We start from the raw sequence: 18,083 nt of genomic DNA, 5'->3' as shown, positions 1-18,083 counted from the left end.
CCTCTGGAATTTGTTGCTCCCTCCAACCCTGTTTGGCAAAGGAGTTAGAGTGGTGGATTTTCTAGGTGACCAGAAGTCCAGGCCTACCCCTTCAACCACTTCCACCCACCCAGGATCTGTACACAGATGCATCAGACACAGGGTGGGGTGCAACTTTGGGAAAATTTGGAAGGTCAAGGATGTGTGGTCCCCTCCTCAGATAAAAGAACATAACATAAAGGAAATGAGAGCTTTGATCTTTGCCCTCCAAATCTTCAAGTCCAGGATTACACCAGGGGATCCTAAGGTGGTTCACAGACAATACCACAGTCCTCTGGTACATCAACAAGCAAGGAGGGACAAAGTCGTACATCCTCTGCAGACTGGCATTATACACCTGGGAGATTGCCCAGCAGAGTCAGGTTTCCCTCCAAGCTGTTTACATTCCCTCAGCTTAGAATGTGATGGTGGACTCTCTAAGCAGGTCCATGACTCAATCCCTCAAGTGGATGTTGAACAGGGATGTTTTTCTTGACCTTGTCCATCAATGCAGTATGCCTCAAATAGATCTTTCTACCTCCCCCGTGAATAGACAGCTTCCCAAGTATTGTGCCAGGATTTCACATTCTGGGCATGGAAGGTGGACGCTCTGTCCTTTCCATGGAAGGGGATGTTTCTGTATGCAACCCCCCCCTTCCCACTCATTCAAAAGGTTCTGCTGAAAATTCAGCAGGAACAACCAAAAATCTTGCTGGTGACCCCCCTTTTGGCAAAGACAGCATTGGGTCCCCCTTGTTTCTCCATTTAGCCAAGGGCAATCACCACAAGTTACACCTGAGGATGGACCTGCTCACACAGGACAAGGGAACTCAGGTACATTACAAATGTTGACCCTAAACTTGACACTGTGGGTGGTAAGGCTTTGATTCCCTTTAGATACCTTTACACTTAGGATATGCTACAAGTTCTGCAGGAGACCAGAAACCCCACTACTAGGAAATTCTGTCTTCCCAAATGGAAAAGGTTTTCCTTCTGGTGTCTTGCAACCACTGTCTGTAGAGGTGCCAGTGGTCTTGTCTTACCTGTGTGAATTAATGAAGAGTGGCTTGTCATATTTTTCAGTCAAGATGCATCTTTCTGCCATTCAGCATGTTTACCTATGTCGTCTCCTTTGGCTTCCAGGTTGGAAGTCAAACTGCTCCTAAAACGCATCCCTCACATTAGACCACCAAACAAATCAGTGCCTCCTCCTTCGGATCTTAAGGTTGTCCTGGAAAAACTTACCATAGTCCCCTTCCAACCAGCAATGTCATCCACACTGCAGCCCTGCACAATGTAAATCGTTTCTCCTAGTGGCTATTGTCTCTACCAGAAGGGTTTCTGGGCTGCAAGCCCTCATGTTATCTTCTCCCTTCACTGTTTTTCATAGGGGCAGGGTTTCTCTTAGGACTAACCCAGCCTTCATGCCCAAGCTGTTTAATGAGGTATCCCTAAATCAGAATATCCATCTCCCTACCTGCTTCCCATGTCCCCAGTCCTCCATTGAGATGTTCACAGACAACTCGGATACTGTCTGTGCAAAACCAAGCCCATCCGTAAGTCTGACAGATTTGGTCTCCCATCACCCAAGGGCCCTGGGCCAACCTGTTTCCAAGCAAACTTTCTTTTTTGATCTCCAAAGCCATTTCTTTCTGCTACTCAGCCAATGTTAAGGATCTGTCTTCCCCTGTAAGGGCACACTCTATAGGGCTTTGTTTACTTCTGGGGGCCACCTTTAAAAGATAGGATACTGCTTCTATCCTTGAAGGCAGCTACCTGGTCCTCTGTTCATACCTTCACCAAGCACAACAAATTGGATGTTATTTCCAAGTCCGGAGTGGGGTTTGCCAGGGCTGTTCTCCATGACTTTGTGGAAAATGTTTCTGCTCCTCCTCCTAATTCCTCCTCTCCATGAACTTTGACATTCACCCTCATGTTGCGAGTACTGCAGCATATGAATAGGACATAGAATATAGACTATTTGTGTAAAATCTTACCATAACCGTAGATGTCCTCTTCTTCTGTATGCTGCAGTATTGACCCCCCCCCCCTTCCCCCTGATGCTTGCCTGATCCCTGGTTACATGTTGCTCACTTTTATCAGGCTGGTGCTTTGTGGCATTCATTTCGGAGGTAGCTAAGTACTGACATGCGCTTTATACCCAATGTACCTTTATAGCTAATGTACACTGGTTGATGTGTGCCATAGCATGTACCTTGCAGTAGCATTTAGACTTTGGTATACTGGCCGGATGCACAAGTCAGCCAGAGGCAGACTCCCTCATGTTATGAATACTGCATAATGCAAGAATACTGTTCTTTCCACTTTTGAGGGGTTGTATCTCAACTAGGTTATGGGGGAGTCCCCACTGTGCTCTAATTCTGTAATCCAAATTCTGTGTGCTAGCAGTAGTCATGTAGTGTACCTGAGTCTGATTTATTTTCTGCGCTGCTGTCTATCCCTCTGTGTTGTCTACTTGATCTGTACTGACAGTGTGCAATGTAGCCTCCATTTTGTTTTCTGATAGTGTTTTACCCCAGTAGTTTTTGATTGTTATCCCTTTTGTAATCTTTGCTTCTTTGGGCTAATGTGATCACTATGCAACCAGTCTCTGGTATTTGCGACTTGTTATACATTGTAATCCCTGTTTTTTCTTTGAATGACGTTCCTCCATGTTATCTGCCACTTTTTTGGGGAGATTTTCTCATGCCTGGTTTTCTTCCTTTTACACTGGTCATATGACTCCTCTTCTAGTCTTCTGGATTTATTAGCTTCCTAATCCACTTTTTTATATGTCATGTGTTCCAGTCCCTTCTATGAAGCTCTCTTTCTTTTTCTTTATAGAAATGAGACACAGCTACTGTGTCACTGCATCTTTTCATCTTGTCTCAAGCATAAATCAGCAGTGTTCTTTGGAAAACTGTCTCAGGAATTCCTATTCCTCTTAATTTTCATTTTAGATATTTTGCTTCCTTTTCAACACTGAAAGTTTTGCTGAGTAATCCTCCATGAATTTAATATGATTTTGTTTCCACAGTAAGCCTGTCTTTCTGTTGTAGGTGATGATCCATTCTTTTGTTGGAAAGGAGCTGAGTGTCGTAAGCATGTGCCTGTGGTTGTTTTAAGTTTAGTTTGTTCTTTCCAACCCTGTGAAACTGTTCAAAGTTGAAGCTTGGTGGGACATGCATCCCTTCTCTAACCATATTTTGTATAAAATCTGGTAGTTCCTGAAACTTTATGTTATGTGGAATGCCAGTGATTCTTGCGTAGTAACGTCCTCTTCTATTTTCCAAATCATCCACCTTCATTTGTAGCTTTTGCACTTTCTTTTCTAACTCTTGTGGCTTAACTGTTTCTTGCCTTTCCTGCTTATTGTCTTCTATAGCAATGATTATCAATGCTAGCATGGTTTTCAGCTTTTCTTGGACTTGCAGTACCATTGAGTGGTACGCCTCCATGTCATGTGCCATCATTGAAAGATGCTCCAGTAGCTGAATCATCTTTTCTTGAGAATTAGCCTCTTTAAATCAGAGAAAGGAACTCATTTTCCAGTTGCTGCTATATTCATTAATTTTATCTCTAATTTATTTTGCTCTCTTTCTGTTTTAACTGTTAGTTTTGCTGATTCACTGTGCTGGTGAGGGGAGAGAGAAAAAAACGGAGCTGCCATTTCCACCTGAAGTCACACCTACAGATAACTTTATTCCAAAGACATGCTAGGTGTCATGCAGAATAAGAGGCAAAGTACCATGAAATTTTACCCAGCAAAATAAGACATTCTTCCTTTAGTGCTAGAGAAGGAACTTGCACATTCAAACAGGTGGATGTCTGCATGGTGTTCTCTCCAAGCTGTTGCCCACTGGTTTAGCTTTCAGTTCTGTGACAGTGCACCTTTGGTCATTTCTGCCTGCCTTTTCACCTCCCTACTGGCATCCAGACTACCCATTAAGCAGTGCATAACGGCACTGCATTCAGGGATGCCATGACCAGCCTTGGAAAAGTTGACTTTTACCTCCTTATGTACCAGCTCCTTCTGCAATCTTTGAATTCTTATTTTTGGAAACCACATTCTTTATAGAAGTCACGTCATGTAGCAGAGTCATAAACTGTGTGCATTGGTGTTCAAAGAATCCTTCATTGTACACCACTAAGAAAGATTTACCTTGCACACTAACCCATCCTGTATGTCAAAGGTTGTCACAGAAGTGGCCTTGGACCAAGCTGTCTGGTTTTTGCATCTCAGAACAGGGGGGTGGAATTCTACACTTTTTGGATGTTCACAAATAGCAGAGCTGCTTGTGTGGGCAAAAACAAATTTGTCCTTCATTGATTAGTTTTAGTATTCACTGCATGTGAAAAAATTCCTGCCAAAGATACCATACATCCGGCCAACATACTAAAGCTTGTGTATTGTCTTCACTCCATACATTTGGTGTATGCCTTAAGTGTGAAATTGCAAAGAGGGGCATACGTGCGAAAATCCTCAGAACTTTTTCCACCTTCCCAAACACTGAGACTTCACTTTCGCTTCAGTCTGTCAGCTGTATGGGCTGTACCAGTTTCCACTGCATTGTGTCGATAAGCATCCCCTTTGTAGAAAGCTTTATTTTTTTTTTTTATCAAAATGTAGTATTTTTCATGTCGGCCAGGAGATGGTAAATGCGACTGTGGGAAGCAGATACTGTAGTCACATTAAATGATGCCCTTCCTTAAACACTCTTGCAATATTCCTTACAGTAGATGTATCTTGCCAAGCATAGCTGTATGCCTGGCTTGCATACCAAAGGCCAGCCCCTTCCATGTGCCATTTCTCAGATGCATGTCCTGTGTCTGAGGCTTAAGGTACATAAGGGACATATAAACATCTAATCGACAGAACTACTATGCCACCAGTTGTGGTTGTGAATACAGTTTTGAGGATTTGCTGCTTGTACGTCACTTTGGGTACCTTTATGCCTCGGACGTTGGGCATTTGTCTGATGAATGGTGTGTGGAAGGGCCTAGGCTTTGGTCTGCTGGACAGACATACGTCTGTCCTCCGCAGGATATCCTTTTTATGTGGAATACTGCAGCAGTAATAAGTAGGACATTATTGTTGCAGTAAGTTGTTAAATAACTTTACTTTCTGCTTAGGACCCAGCCTTAACCGGGTTCATATTAGAACGACGAAAACCCTAAACCGCGAATGCTCACATGAGCAAAAATGCCGGTGATCGAAGTTGCTATTGTGCGGGGCTGCCCCCCCCCCCACACACACACACACACACACTAACTATGTATTCTAATTCAGAGGTCACACTACAGTGAGAAAAGGGCAGACCCACTCCTCACTGTAACACGACCTCACAGTCCCACTTTCGATTCCCGGCATTTTCGCTCATGTGAGCATTCGCGGTTTAGGGTTTTCGTTCTTCTAATATGAACCCGACTTAACCATAAAGAGTGTGCCATTTCTCAGTCTTTTGTGCCTAAAACATTAAGGAGGCATTTATTAAAGTATTTAATGAGAATCAGAGTTTTAAGCTTGCACAGGGTAAGATGGCCTCTGAATTTTCCCAGGTGGATGTCATTCAGCAGCCTAAGAATCTCAAACACCTGCTGCGCATGTCTCTCAGCACTCTGAGTTTCTGAATGGAGATTGTGGTACATTAAGGATTGGGAAATGTACCCTTTTCCTCACTGTAGTGCAATCTTGGAGTTGGCATGTATAATTTGTAGGAGGTGTGGGGGTGCAGGAGGGCTTGCTTCCCTGCAAAAATGTAAGAAAATGTATATATATATTTTTGATGTTTCATTGATGTTACATGTCTGCAACGTGAAGGTTTGGCGATGTCCGTTTTCGAACTACTCATCTTATTGGTTTAAATTTTGGTAAAGTGTAAATTTGATAATGCAAAGTAGACCTATATAGCTATATATATATATATATATATATATATATATATATATATATATATATATATATATATATCTATCCATGTGTGTATGTGTGTGTGTCTAATATATATATATATGTGTATGTGTGTGTATATATATATATATATATATATATATATATATATATATATACATAAAGTATGTATATGTACATATATAGATATATATAAGTGTGTATGTGTATAATTTATATATATATATATATATATATATATATATATATATATATAATGTACACACGCACACACACACTCTGTTTAACACAGCTTGCTCTGGATAACCTCTTGAGTAAAATGTTTTATGAAAAACTTATAGCAAGTGATCTGCTTCTATATTTTCGGTAGCGAGTTGTTGCATTCTAATGCATTGTTCATCCACCAAATTATTTTTCACATAAATAGGATTCATGCTACTGTAGTGTAAAATGGAATTACTTTGTGTTTTTATAACTGACCACAGTATTTAACACTATTATCTATCTTTTTGTATACTTCAACGTTAAAAAAAATAAAATAACCCTATTTTTGTTCTTATTGCATTCCTCAACTCTCTTCTCCCCCCCCCAAGATTAAAACAAAGAAGTCAGTAAAGAGGTAATGTGATTTAATTTTATCAAAACCTCTGATGTTAAGAATGTTGAAGTCCCAGTTTATGATAAGTAAGTTAATATAACTGGGTGCTATTTGGGCACCTATGGCTGTGCCTTTTTTCAGGCAAAAATTCCCTTGAAATGGGAAGAAAATGTTTTAACACTTGTCCCATGCCCCATGTCAGATGTTTCACTTCTCCTATAGTGTATTCTTGATCCCTGTATAACACACGATACCCGTTTAATCCCTACACCATGCAGTATTACAGAGTACAGAGACCATGCAAATACTGTCATTAACAATTCCACAGCTTGTATAATCACATTTCTTATATTCTCTAAGAAATGAAAAGTATCCCTGATGAAATATGTCATTTTTGAACTATAAAAAGTGCTGTATCAATGAATGTAGAAACAGGTTCTGATTTTGAAGCTGGGGAGGACACAGTAGGTCTAAAGGTGGAGAAATCTGTATTTTGGTGTATATTGGGGATACTAAACAATTTCCCTAGCCATAGATGTAACATACTTGGGGGGGGGGAGGAGTCATACATACAAGAAATGATCCCATCTACATTCCCATCCAGCAGCCAACAATCCATGCATTTGTAGTCTTTTTAATATCATGTCGGTACACTTTTTCATAAGAATCATCATTCAACATTCCCAATAAATGGTTGTAATAATCCTCATCTATAATCACTGTGGTTCCACTCTTATCTACTATCATAATATGAATGGTGGTATCTGAAGTTAATTGTTTTAAACTAAGTTTTTCTTCACAACTTGTATTGGATTTGCTCAGTAAGAATAAACATTGTAATACAGACTCTTACAAAAGAGTGTTAAACAGAGAGAGGTCTTCAGATTTGCCCATCAGTGGGGAACTCCACAAACATCTCTTTGGCTCCTCTCAGAACAAACATCTCAAACTGTTTTGGTCAAGAACTCCATGGCCAGAGTTTTGGAAATTGGAAGCCATGTCATTCTCATGTAAAGAGAAATTCCTTTATACCTTCCCTCTGATTCCCAAGGTTTTGCTCAAAATCAGAAAGGAAAACCCAAACATGCTGTTTGTTTGGCCTCCTTTTTGCCCAGATAATACTACTGCTTTCCATCTGGCCAGAGGCAGTCAACACAACTTTACCCACAGGATGTTTTTACTCGTGCAGCGGGTGGGCATTCTCATTCACCCAAACTTACAAATGCTGAACTTGACTCTGTGGGTGATAGGATTCTGATACTATTTATGCACTTTTCTAGAAGATGTGCTACAGATATTACAGATGGCTAAAAGAAATGCTACAAGAAAATGTCATGTTACTAAATGGAAAAGAATTTCTGCTGTCTGGTTCTAGAGGAGAAAAAGAAGACCCTTACTGTATGGGTATTTCTACTATTTTCATATCTGTGAGTTGCTGAGTTCAGTATTGGCATATTCTTCCATTAAGGAACATTTATCAATCATATCTGCCTGTCTATCCTTAGACCCACCACTCTCTACACGTTTTGAGGTCAGGCAGATTTTGGAAGATGTCCTAACTATAAAACCACCAAGAAAATCTATACCTCCCCCTCTGAACCTAAATTATGTATTTTCCACCTATTGATCCTCCTCCTCCTTTAAAATTCTGTAACTGTAAGATGGTCTTACTAGTTGGCCCTTACCTCAGCTAAAAGGGTCTGAGTTTCAAGTATCCTTTCCCAGCTTTCCATAAAGATAAGGTATCCCTTAGAACTCACCTTCCTTTAGTGCATAAGGATGTTAATGAAATTTATTTAAACAGTTAAATAGAATGTAGGTAAGCTTACCTCAATCATCAAAATAATAGTGAAAGAATTGTATGTTCTTTAAATGTCCGTAAGCAGTTTTTATGTTGGAGAGTGACAATATCAAAGGCTAACCAACTGTTTGTTACCTTTCAGGATAAGAAGTTTGATAGCCCTTCCTCAAAGTATGCAGTTTTTGTTGCCCATTCTATGGGAAGTCCCTTTAACACCAAGTTGGAACGCATTCCATCAGAGCAGTATCTTATTCAGGTGCATTTTGCAAGGGTCTGAACTCTAGATCCATTTTAGAAGCAGCCACTTGTTAAAATTGATGGTTTCTCCAGATCCAGAACTGGTTTCACCAGATTTATCCTTACGGCATTCTGGATTCCAGTTCCCCTGATTTTTTTTCCTCCTCTGAGACGCTAAAAGCTATGAAAGTCTTCCCATACGTAATGAGTACTGCTACAGTTGCATAAGATCTTACTTCCCATATAAGTATACATCAGATCAATGTTGCAGCATGAACACCTTCCCTCCATCCCACTTCTCTTTTACATTTTTATGTATTTTATTCCTTTTTGCTGACCAAGGTGGACTGCTTTTTCCATTTCCCAATTTGCCTCTGCCAGCCTGAACTAGGGCAATAAAACCCTTAGGATTTTTGTATCTATACTTTTCATGTTCCACTTTGCAGCCTCATGCTTGGAACTTGCATCAGTTGTATGGTGCAAGTTGAAGACTCCCTATCTTTGGTATCCTGGCCTGAACATATGGTATCCTTGGCAGGCTACTTCCATATGTAGTGAATACTGTATCAGTGATCTAATTGGACATCTACTGTTAATCTTGCACAGCTGTACTGTGTCAGAATGTCAGTGCAATTCTTTCCTTTTCTGAAGGTAGAAAAGGGTTGCTTCTCTTTAAACAGACTATTTGCAAATGGATAGCCTATTGTATTATTTTTTTTTCTCACAAGATCTATGCAAGGTCATTGCAGTGAAGTCAGTTCACATTGTCTGCAAAGGCACTGGCAATTATTTTGGCCTACGTAAAAGGAGTTAGTGTATGTGACATTTTGGAAGCCACAACATGGTCCTGTGTCCACATGGTCTCAAACCATTGTAGGTTAGACCTCTTATCCAGAGTAAGAGCAAGAGTTGCCTCAGCTTTCCTAAAAGCTGTGCAATCCTGTACTTCTGTTCATTTGCCTTACCACACTAACTGCATTTGGGGTCAGACTCTAGTGATCTTCCCTAAGATTATGCCTCCACAGTGATGCCCATGAACAACCATAGTACAGTTGTAGAGTCAACTTATTATTGTAGACGTTCAAGTGTGGTCATTATTGCAGCCTTGATTCTCTCCTAACATCCCAGCTGTTGTTTGAGGGACTAGGGGATGGGGTGGGCACACTTATACTCGCTGTCTCATCTGTGCTTCTCTTTCCTTATTGCATTTGATCTTTCTTTTCATGTATCTTAGAGGATAAGGTCTGTCCAGGTCACCGAATCCCAAGGACTTGCCTTTGTGGTGCTGTTACACTACTTCTTTTAGCAACACTCCCTAAGATGGAGGCATGAAAATAACAAAGATGGTTGGGAAGATGCACCTTTATGCTGGGTATGCAATGATGGAGTTGAGGTGGTGATAGCCCAACTGTAAGGAAAGGAACTCTGTTCTGAAAGTCTGGCCAGATGTTTGACATCAGCCTGAGACCACATGGCTGAAACACTGAGCACACTTTTTGCATCTACAGTTATGGTAAGTTGACAGCACAACTGTACTTTTCACATTATTTTTCATTGGCAGTTTTTGATGTCTGGCTGGTGAATGGCAATATTTGGAAATCTCCAAACAGTTTCTGAAGGGGAATCCCTTTAATTTGATGACTGCTATCTGATGCATTGCTTGTAGAACCTGACCACTTTGCGAGATTTCTGGCAGTGGTTGAGGTCTTGTCCAATAGTTTGAATGGGGTTACAAAGATAATCCTAGTAAAATATGATCCTAATTATAGGAAAGGAACCAAGGGTGGTGGGTGGTACAGCAGACTATGGAACAGCTGAAAACTAGATAGTGCTGTTTTAATAAAGAATGTGTTTTACTTCAGAAATGTTTTCTTTTATTATAAATTTCCAGGCAAGCTCAAAAGATACAGGACAGTTGTATGCAGCACTGCACCATCGAGTTCTTGCTTTGCGGAGCAGAGTTGAGCAAGAACAGGAGACCAAGGCAGCAACTGATGAACTTGAGGTGGCAAAGTATCATGAGGAGGACAGTGATGAAGATGAGGTAGTCCCTAGTGGATCTTCAGGAAATGGTATGTTTTCTTTTGACTCGAGTGCTCAGTATATTAGAAGCCATAGCCTTAACATTACACATTAGGCCATTTGTACATTTAGCCTGAAATAATCTAGCAGTAAATGGCAAGTCAGTGTTGATCTTCAGTGACATAGTTTCCTTTGGATATAAATATCTATGCATACTTCCCTCTGATATTTGAACTTGTAACTCTCAAAATTACTTTGGTACTTTTGTCTTGTGGTTGCTATCAGGGGCATGTAGCAGCTCCTTGTTTGGACTACTGAGATGAAAAATGTGGTGGTTACCATTGCTACTCTTTGTTTACATCATCTTGTTTTATAAACTTTTCAAGTCAGGCCCTTGTTAGACTGTATCAGATATGAAAGTTAAGGTTTTGTAGTTTACATGTTCTTTCTTTGCACATGCATTTATTTTGTGTTCATCCAGACTGTAGAGTACTACTAAGAGTTTAACTTTGCTTGAAATGTTCGTCTTCTGCTTTGGGAAAGTGGGTTTCTTTTACGCTGTGCTCCTGGCCACACTATGTGAATATATTGTATGAAAGTAAGTCCTCAAAAATATGGTGACAGTCTTGGAACAGCTGTCTGTTATAACATCTGCCTTGATGTGGAAATATTTGCAATTACCAGGAGTTGATTAACTTGACATACATCCATTTTTTCTGGTTTTTGAGATCTTCGTGTGGCTTATAACTGTTTTCACATTAAAAATTTAATGGTGCACAGATCTTAGTTCTGAGATGGCCTTGCAGCAAGAAGTTGATTGTAGAATTAACCTTTAAGGAAATATTTCAGATTTATGGGAGGTGATCATTGTTTTTATTTTTCAGCTACCCGTTTTGAGACGTTGCTCCAGTGTGTTGTAAAATTACATGCAAACTTTATTGAAGTAACTTTTGTAGTGTTTAATTGACTGTTCAAACTTGAATGTTCTTTTGCACCTGTTCAAAATTACTTGTTTACGGCCTATAAATGGTAAATGTTTATTTTCAGTACAGTATCCATCTTCAGAGGCCCTTTGGAGTAGGTAACTATTGATTAATAGTTGCTGATGGATATATGGACTGACTCAAACTCCAACTATTCTCCGTCTCATATCGCCTACTTAGAGGTGATCTCTGCTTGACTTATAAAGCCATGTCTGACCCAGCTGTGTTAGAAATGCTACATCTAAAGAAATTCCAATCCCCTCCACACAACATGCTCCAGAGACCTCATTACCACAATCAACAGAACGGAAGGGACAGGTTCAAAACCCAGAGACTGCCCATGCTATGGAATAGACTTCGCGTACATGTCAAACAGAGCATCTCACTGGCCCTCTTCAAGAGAAATCTTGATGAGTGGATGGAAAATAGAAAATTCATCCCGGGGATGACTCCAGTGGCTCTACTCGACAGAGGCACTGGAAACTAAGGTCAGGTGGCACGATGCCAGGGTAATCCTATGGGCTAGGCTTGTAAAGGCTCCAGGGCCATTAGCCTAGTACAAACCTATGAACCTATGGAGTCTTCACTTCTGGGATTGTTGCCTTCGGGAGCTTAACAGCGCACCCAACATCCCGAGATTTACCTTCCCCCTACTGGCAGTATTCAGCATCATTAATTTTCACATGTCACCGTACTTTCAAATGGACAAATACCCCACAGGGGAATTTTTGGTTTATCTTTACATTTGTCTCATCTTCTATATCTCTATGGCTGTAATGTACTAGGTGCATCATACAAGGCAGCGGCTACAGGGTCAATGATTTATTTACTTCCTAGCTTAGGGGACTGCCCCTGCCAGGTCATGAGCTACTAAATGCTGCTCCTTCGGAACCCAGACTGACAGTTATTAAAAGATTAGAGGAAAAAATGGAAGCAGGTCAAGCAGTCCCCCCCCCCCCCCCCCCGGCTCCAAAATACAACCAGAACTTATCCCTCAAAAATTGTCCACTCCAAACATGGCAGAGATGAGCTGCATAAAGGGAAGAAGTTTCCCAAACACAAAACAGTGGCAGTCACAGCAAAAAGATTAGTGTAGTGGCCCTCACGTAAGAGAATGCAGCTGTGACTCTAGCAAACTGCCCTTTCCCTGTATATTCCACCTGAACCCATTTAGTTCCTAAATCCAACCTCCATTCCACCATCACCCTTCTTAAAATGGGGGACTACATTTTGAGACAAGGTTACAGACTCAGACCTAGATTTGCAGGGATTCACTTCTTCCAAGGAATAAATTCTAGATGTTCTTCGTGTTTCACTGTTGCAGTCATTACATTTGGGTTGTCTGCTTGCAGGTTGCCCTCAGTCAGCCTGATTAACAAAGTCTTGGGTCCTGCATCGGTTGCTGTCCCTTCTTCCATGATGTCAGGTCATCAGGGGTATAAAACATGCAGCCGATGCCATTACATCAGTCTTTCTTGCCATGCGGTGCCCGAAGCAGTTCGCAAGTGCCGGTCAGCCGACTCCTGAAATTTTCATTTTCAAGTCTCGGAACAGAAGTCTTCAACTAAAGCTAAGTACCCTGTTGGGGAAAATTTTTCTTGCTCCTTACCGATGTCAGTAAAAGTTAATAATTGCATTACTTGTGCAAACCAAATACCTCATAAAGATTTTCATTCGTACTGTATTCCTTGCCTAGGCCCTGACCACCACGGACCTCACTGTTGGTTTTGTGCTTTATTTAATCAGCGCACTATCCATCATCGGTATATTTTTGCTTCTAAATATTTCTGTTCTGGGTATAATTACCCAGAAATGTCATCGGTTAGCCGTCCGACTAATGGGATTCAAAACAAATGCAAAGATAAAGACTAAGACAGGCCGCCGAGGTCCAAAACTGCCGACGCTTCTCCTAAGCCAGTCGCCAGTTCGCTGGTACTCAGTGAGGCGCTTGCATAACACCTGATACTTGCTACTTCTGATTCGCAGGCCTCTGAGACCCATTCGGAGTCCAGTATGCTGCGAGATGCTTTTCAACTATGGAATCCGCGGATGTCTCTGCCTTGGATGTAGCCACTGTGCAGGCACCAGCTTTTGAGGGTGCATTCAGGCCTACGGACTTGCACATTAAATCGACGCCTCCTTAATTACTTAGGCCTAAATCTCGATCCATGTCTAAAAAACTGACGCCCAGGCCACATGCTCAGGCCTCTATGCCTAAAAAACAAATGATAAGAATGGCTAAAGATCTAATAACTCTAATCAGGGGTAGCCAACCCTTCCCTAGGACTGAGGTTGATTGAGTCTTCTGATCAGGATTCTGTTTTTTCTGACTCATCTGATGATCTGGATTTGTCCTTACCTACTTATGAGGATTCTGATGCAGAGGACTCTATTCCCTCTGCTTCCCCTCTTGAGGATTTTTCTTTTGGGGAAACCTTACAATACTCTAAGGGAGCATTTACACTGGGAAAGCCAGGATTTTTCTGATTCAAAAAAAGAGGCTTAGGGATTTCCTTCTACCTCAGCATAGGCCTTTAGCTATTCTTGGTGCACTAGACATTGTTGATGATGCTTTCTCGGAATCTAGTTTGGCCCCTGATTCCCTGCCTCCTGCTCCCAGAAAACCTGACTGATATTACAGGGTCCCCGAGTCCCACATGTTCCTTTTCAAAAATCCTATTGCAGATCCAGAGACTATTTCACAGGGGCCCAAGGACATTAAGGCTTCTACTGCTAAAAATCCTACCCCTTCTGATGGAGACTCCAGGGTGCTGGATAGATGGGGTAAGAAGGTTTACACTTTTGCAACCTTGGCCTTCAGGGCTTTAAACTGATGTTGATTTCTGACTGTGTGGAAAATAAATAATTACAGGATTTAATGCATTCTTCTGAACAAGTTGGAAAACATACTTTGCAGTGTGGTGGTTTTGATTCATTAGAGGACTCTTGCTGGGCTGCTGTTACTGGGTCTGTGCTCAGAAGGCATGCTTGGCTTAAGGAGCAATCTTTGCCTGATCATGTTAAAGCTAAATTGTTGGATGCTCCTTTAAAGCAGGATTGCCTGTTTGGCAACAAGGCTGAAGAAGTTCTTAAAAAGGTGGAAGATAAAGCAAAAATCTATGCAACTGTTAAAGTTTTTTTACCAGTTGAGCCTCCTAGATTTAGTAGGCACTGGCCCTCTAAGAATTGGTCCTTTCCAGCCCCTTCCCGGTCTTCTCAAGCCAAACCCAGACACAGCAAAAAACCCAGGTTTCAGTCCCAGGGGACTCTCAGAACTAAGCAGTGGGGGGGCCTCCACTTCCAAGTCTGGGACTAATAAGACTCCCCCCTATGGTAAACTGTCTCAATTACTTCCTTTTAAAATTTCCAAGCACTTATCATCTGACTGCCCCTTTGGGGGGAAAGATTGCTCTTCGTGCAAATAATTGGGAACTCATTATCCAGGACAAATGGGTTTTAAATAGTGTCCCAGGGATACAGATTTCACTTCCACACTTTGCAAAACACCAAGTGGGTGAATGGACCTACCCCCAAATCAGTGGGCAGAGGCCCAAAAACAAGTACTTTCTCTCTTAAGCATGGGGGCTATTCAACTGGTACCAGAAGAGGAAAAGGGACAAGGTTTCTACTCGAGACTTTTCCTGGTACCTAGAAAAGACAATTCATGGTGTCCTATCCTGGACCTGTGTACTCTAAACACCTTTTTGGAGATTCCAAAATTCAAGATGCTGACTCCTTCACCAATTACTTCCTATGCTAGGAAAAGATGCTTGGTTGGCAGCACTAGATTTAAAAGAAGCATACCTGCACAATCCCAATTGGGGAATCTTGCAGAAGATACCTACGCTTCAAAACAGGCTACATACACCATCAGTTCTCTGCACTGCCCTTTGGCTTATCTACTCTGCCCAAGGTATTCACAAAGTGCCTAGCTCCTGTTATTGCATTTTGCAGGCAAAGAAATATTCAAATATACCCATACCTGGACGATTGTCTAATTCAGTTAGAAAGCCAGGACATACTTTTGAATCATCTGGCCTTTGTAAAAAGGGTTCTGACTTGTCTGGGGTACACCATAAACGAAAAGAAATCGCACCTGGTACCCTGTCAACAAATTGTATTCCTGTGAACAAGCTTGAATACAACTTCTCAGATGGCTTACCTCGCGCCAGAAAAGCAAATTCTTTTGACAACCTACTTCAGACAAGTGGCCACAAAAACCCTGCTATCTGCAAGACAAATACTGCAAGCTTTGGGGTTCATGGCCTCCTGCATTCTTTTAATTCTATATGCAAGACTGCATATGAGGAAACTACAGTGGTATCTAAAAAGCCTATGGTGTCAACATTCTCAAGACATAGAAACAATGATTCCTATCATACCTTGCCTATGCCTAGAGTTCCTTTGGTGGGCAGAGGCCTGCCACCAAAACAAGGGACTACCTTTCACACCACCCCCTGCCGCCCAAATCCTAACAACAGATGCATCAGACTATGCATGGGAGGCTCACGTGGCAGGGAAGTGCATTCAGGGCAAATGGAGCCCAAGCAAATGCACCTGCATATCAATCAAAAAGAAATGTTAGCTGTACAGAATGCTCTGACAGCCTTCAAAGACCACATTCTTCCAGGATAACTAATGGTAAAGATGGACAACACCACTGTTATGTGGTACATAAACAAGCAGGGGGGTACACATTCTTACCCCCTCTGCAGACTAGCCATGGCATTCTGGAACACAGCCTTGAGCTACCAAGTGCACCTACAAGCTCAGTTCCTGCCAGGAAAACTAAATACACTGGCAGATGGACTAAGCAGAAACCTCATGGACCCACACGAGTGGAAACTGGAACCAAGGATTTTCAACATGTTGACAAGCAAATGGGGGAGCCCAGATATAGACCTGTTTGCCTCTCCCCAGAATTACCAATTGGACAAATGTTGCACAAGGACTTCCCACAAACAAGCCTGGAAAGTGGATGCTCTGTCCTTCAGCTGGAAAACCTGTCAGTCTGTGCTTTCCCCCCTCTGCCTCTGCTCTCCAAAGTACTAATAAAAGTCAAACAGGACAAACAAAGGATGATTTTGATTGCTCCAGACTGGCCGCGCCAACACTGGTACCCTTTCCTGCGCATTGTGTCATGGTTATCTCCATGGCACCTGCCTCAGACTCCTTCCCTGCTGTTTCAGCAGGAGAACCAGATTCTGCACCCTCAGCTTCCAACACTGAACCTTGCAGCCTGGCTAATTACTTAATCTCTCCTTTACCATCCCTCAGCAAACCTGTGATGGATGTCATCTTAGAGGCAAGGAGGCCTAGTACTAGAAAATCATATGCTGAAAAATGGAAAAGATTCTGTGCCTGGAACCAGTCTCAAAGGATGAGCACAGCAGCACCCAATTTACCTCAGATTTTACAATACTTAACTGCGATGCTTCACAAGGGCCTGACTTTTTTCCATTAAAATCCACGCCTCAGCCATTTCAGCCCATTATAACACAGAACCTCCCGTCTTCTCTCATCCACTGCTCAAGCAGTTCCTCAGAGGGGCCAAAAATTTGAGAGCACCCAGGAGAGCTCCAACCCCAGCTTGGGACATTAACTTTGTCTTGGAGAAACTCACTCTCCCTCCTTTCGAGCCAGCTGCTACTGCAGACTTAAAATTTCTTTCTTGGAAAACAGCTTTCCTTTTAGCAATCACTTCAGCTAGAAGGGTATCTGAATTACAGGCCCTTATGGCAGTGGAGCATTTCATCATCTTTTATGTGGACAGGGTGTCCCTCAGAACCAGTCCATCCTTCATGCCCAAGGTGGTATCTAGTGTGGCTCTTAATCAGTCCATTCATTTGCCAACCTTCTTTCCCAATCCACAGAATAAAGGGGAACGGATACTGCATTCCTTAGATGTACACAGACAACTTAGATTCTACTTGGACAGGACTAAACCTCAAAGGAAATCTGAACAACTGCTGGTAGTATTTGCTGCGGGGGCAGAGGGGAAGGCTATTTCAAAGCAAACCATTTCTAAATGGATAAGGCATTGCATTCATTTCTGCTGTAAGCACCATGTAAAACCTATCCCCCAGGGGATCAGACCTCACTCCACCAGGGCTGCATCTACCTCTACAACCTTTCTCAGAGGCGTCCCTACCAGGCACATCCTAGAACCTGCTACCTGGAGTTCTGTACATACTTTCACCAAGCATTATCATTTGCCAGTTTTCTCTAAATCCAGAGCTGGCTTTGCCACTGCAGTCTTTCAGAGCCTTATAGCTGGCCCTAATGCTATCTAAACTCCTCCTCCCATCCATAGCTATGGGAATCTACCCAAATGTAATGACTGCAACAGTGAAACATGAAGAACATAGTACAGTTGTGTACACTTACCATAAATGTAGATGTTCGAGTGTATTCACTGTTGCAGTCCTGCTTACCCTCCCTCCAGCCCCCTAGCTTCTTTTGGCTATACCTCTACTTTCCTTTATTTAAAAGCCTTTTTGGTGTATTTGCTTT

The 18,083-nt window shown here is 41.9% G+C and overlaps 1 protein-coding gene across 1 annotated transcript in view; it reads left to right on the top strand.

Moving 5' to 3' along the window:
* Window positions 1-18,083, top strand: part of RANBP3 (RAN binding protein 3) — a 2,163,070-nt gene that overhangs the window by 2,014,718 nt on the left and 130,269 nt on the right. Inside the window, exon 21 of the mRNA XM_044054814.1 lies at window positions 10,457-10,637. Within this exon, the coding sequence (XP_043910749.1) occupies window positions 10,457-10,637 (181 nt within the window). The remainder of the gene's footprint in view (window positions 1-10,456; window positions 10,638-18,083) is intronic.

The sequence above is a fragment of the Protopterus annectens genome, chromosome 13.part0, assembly GCF_019279795.1.
Source record: "Protopterus annectens isolate FY-2018-M chromosome 13.part0, PAN1.0, whole genome shotgun sequence".
NCBI lineage: Eukaryota > Metazoa > Chordata > Ceratodontiformes > Protopteridae > Protopterus > Protopterus annectens.
This window is presented reverse-complemented; position numbering and strand designations above follow the sequence as displayed.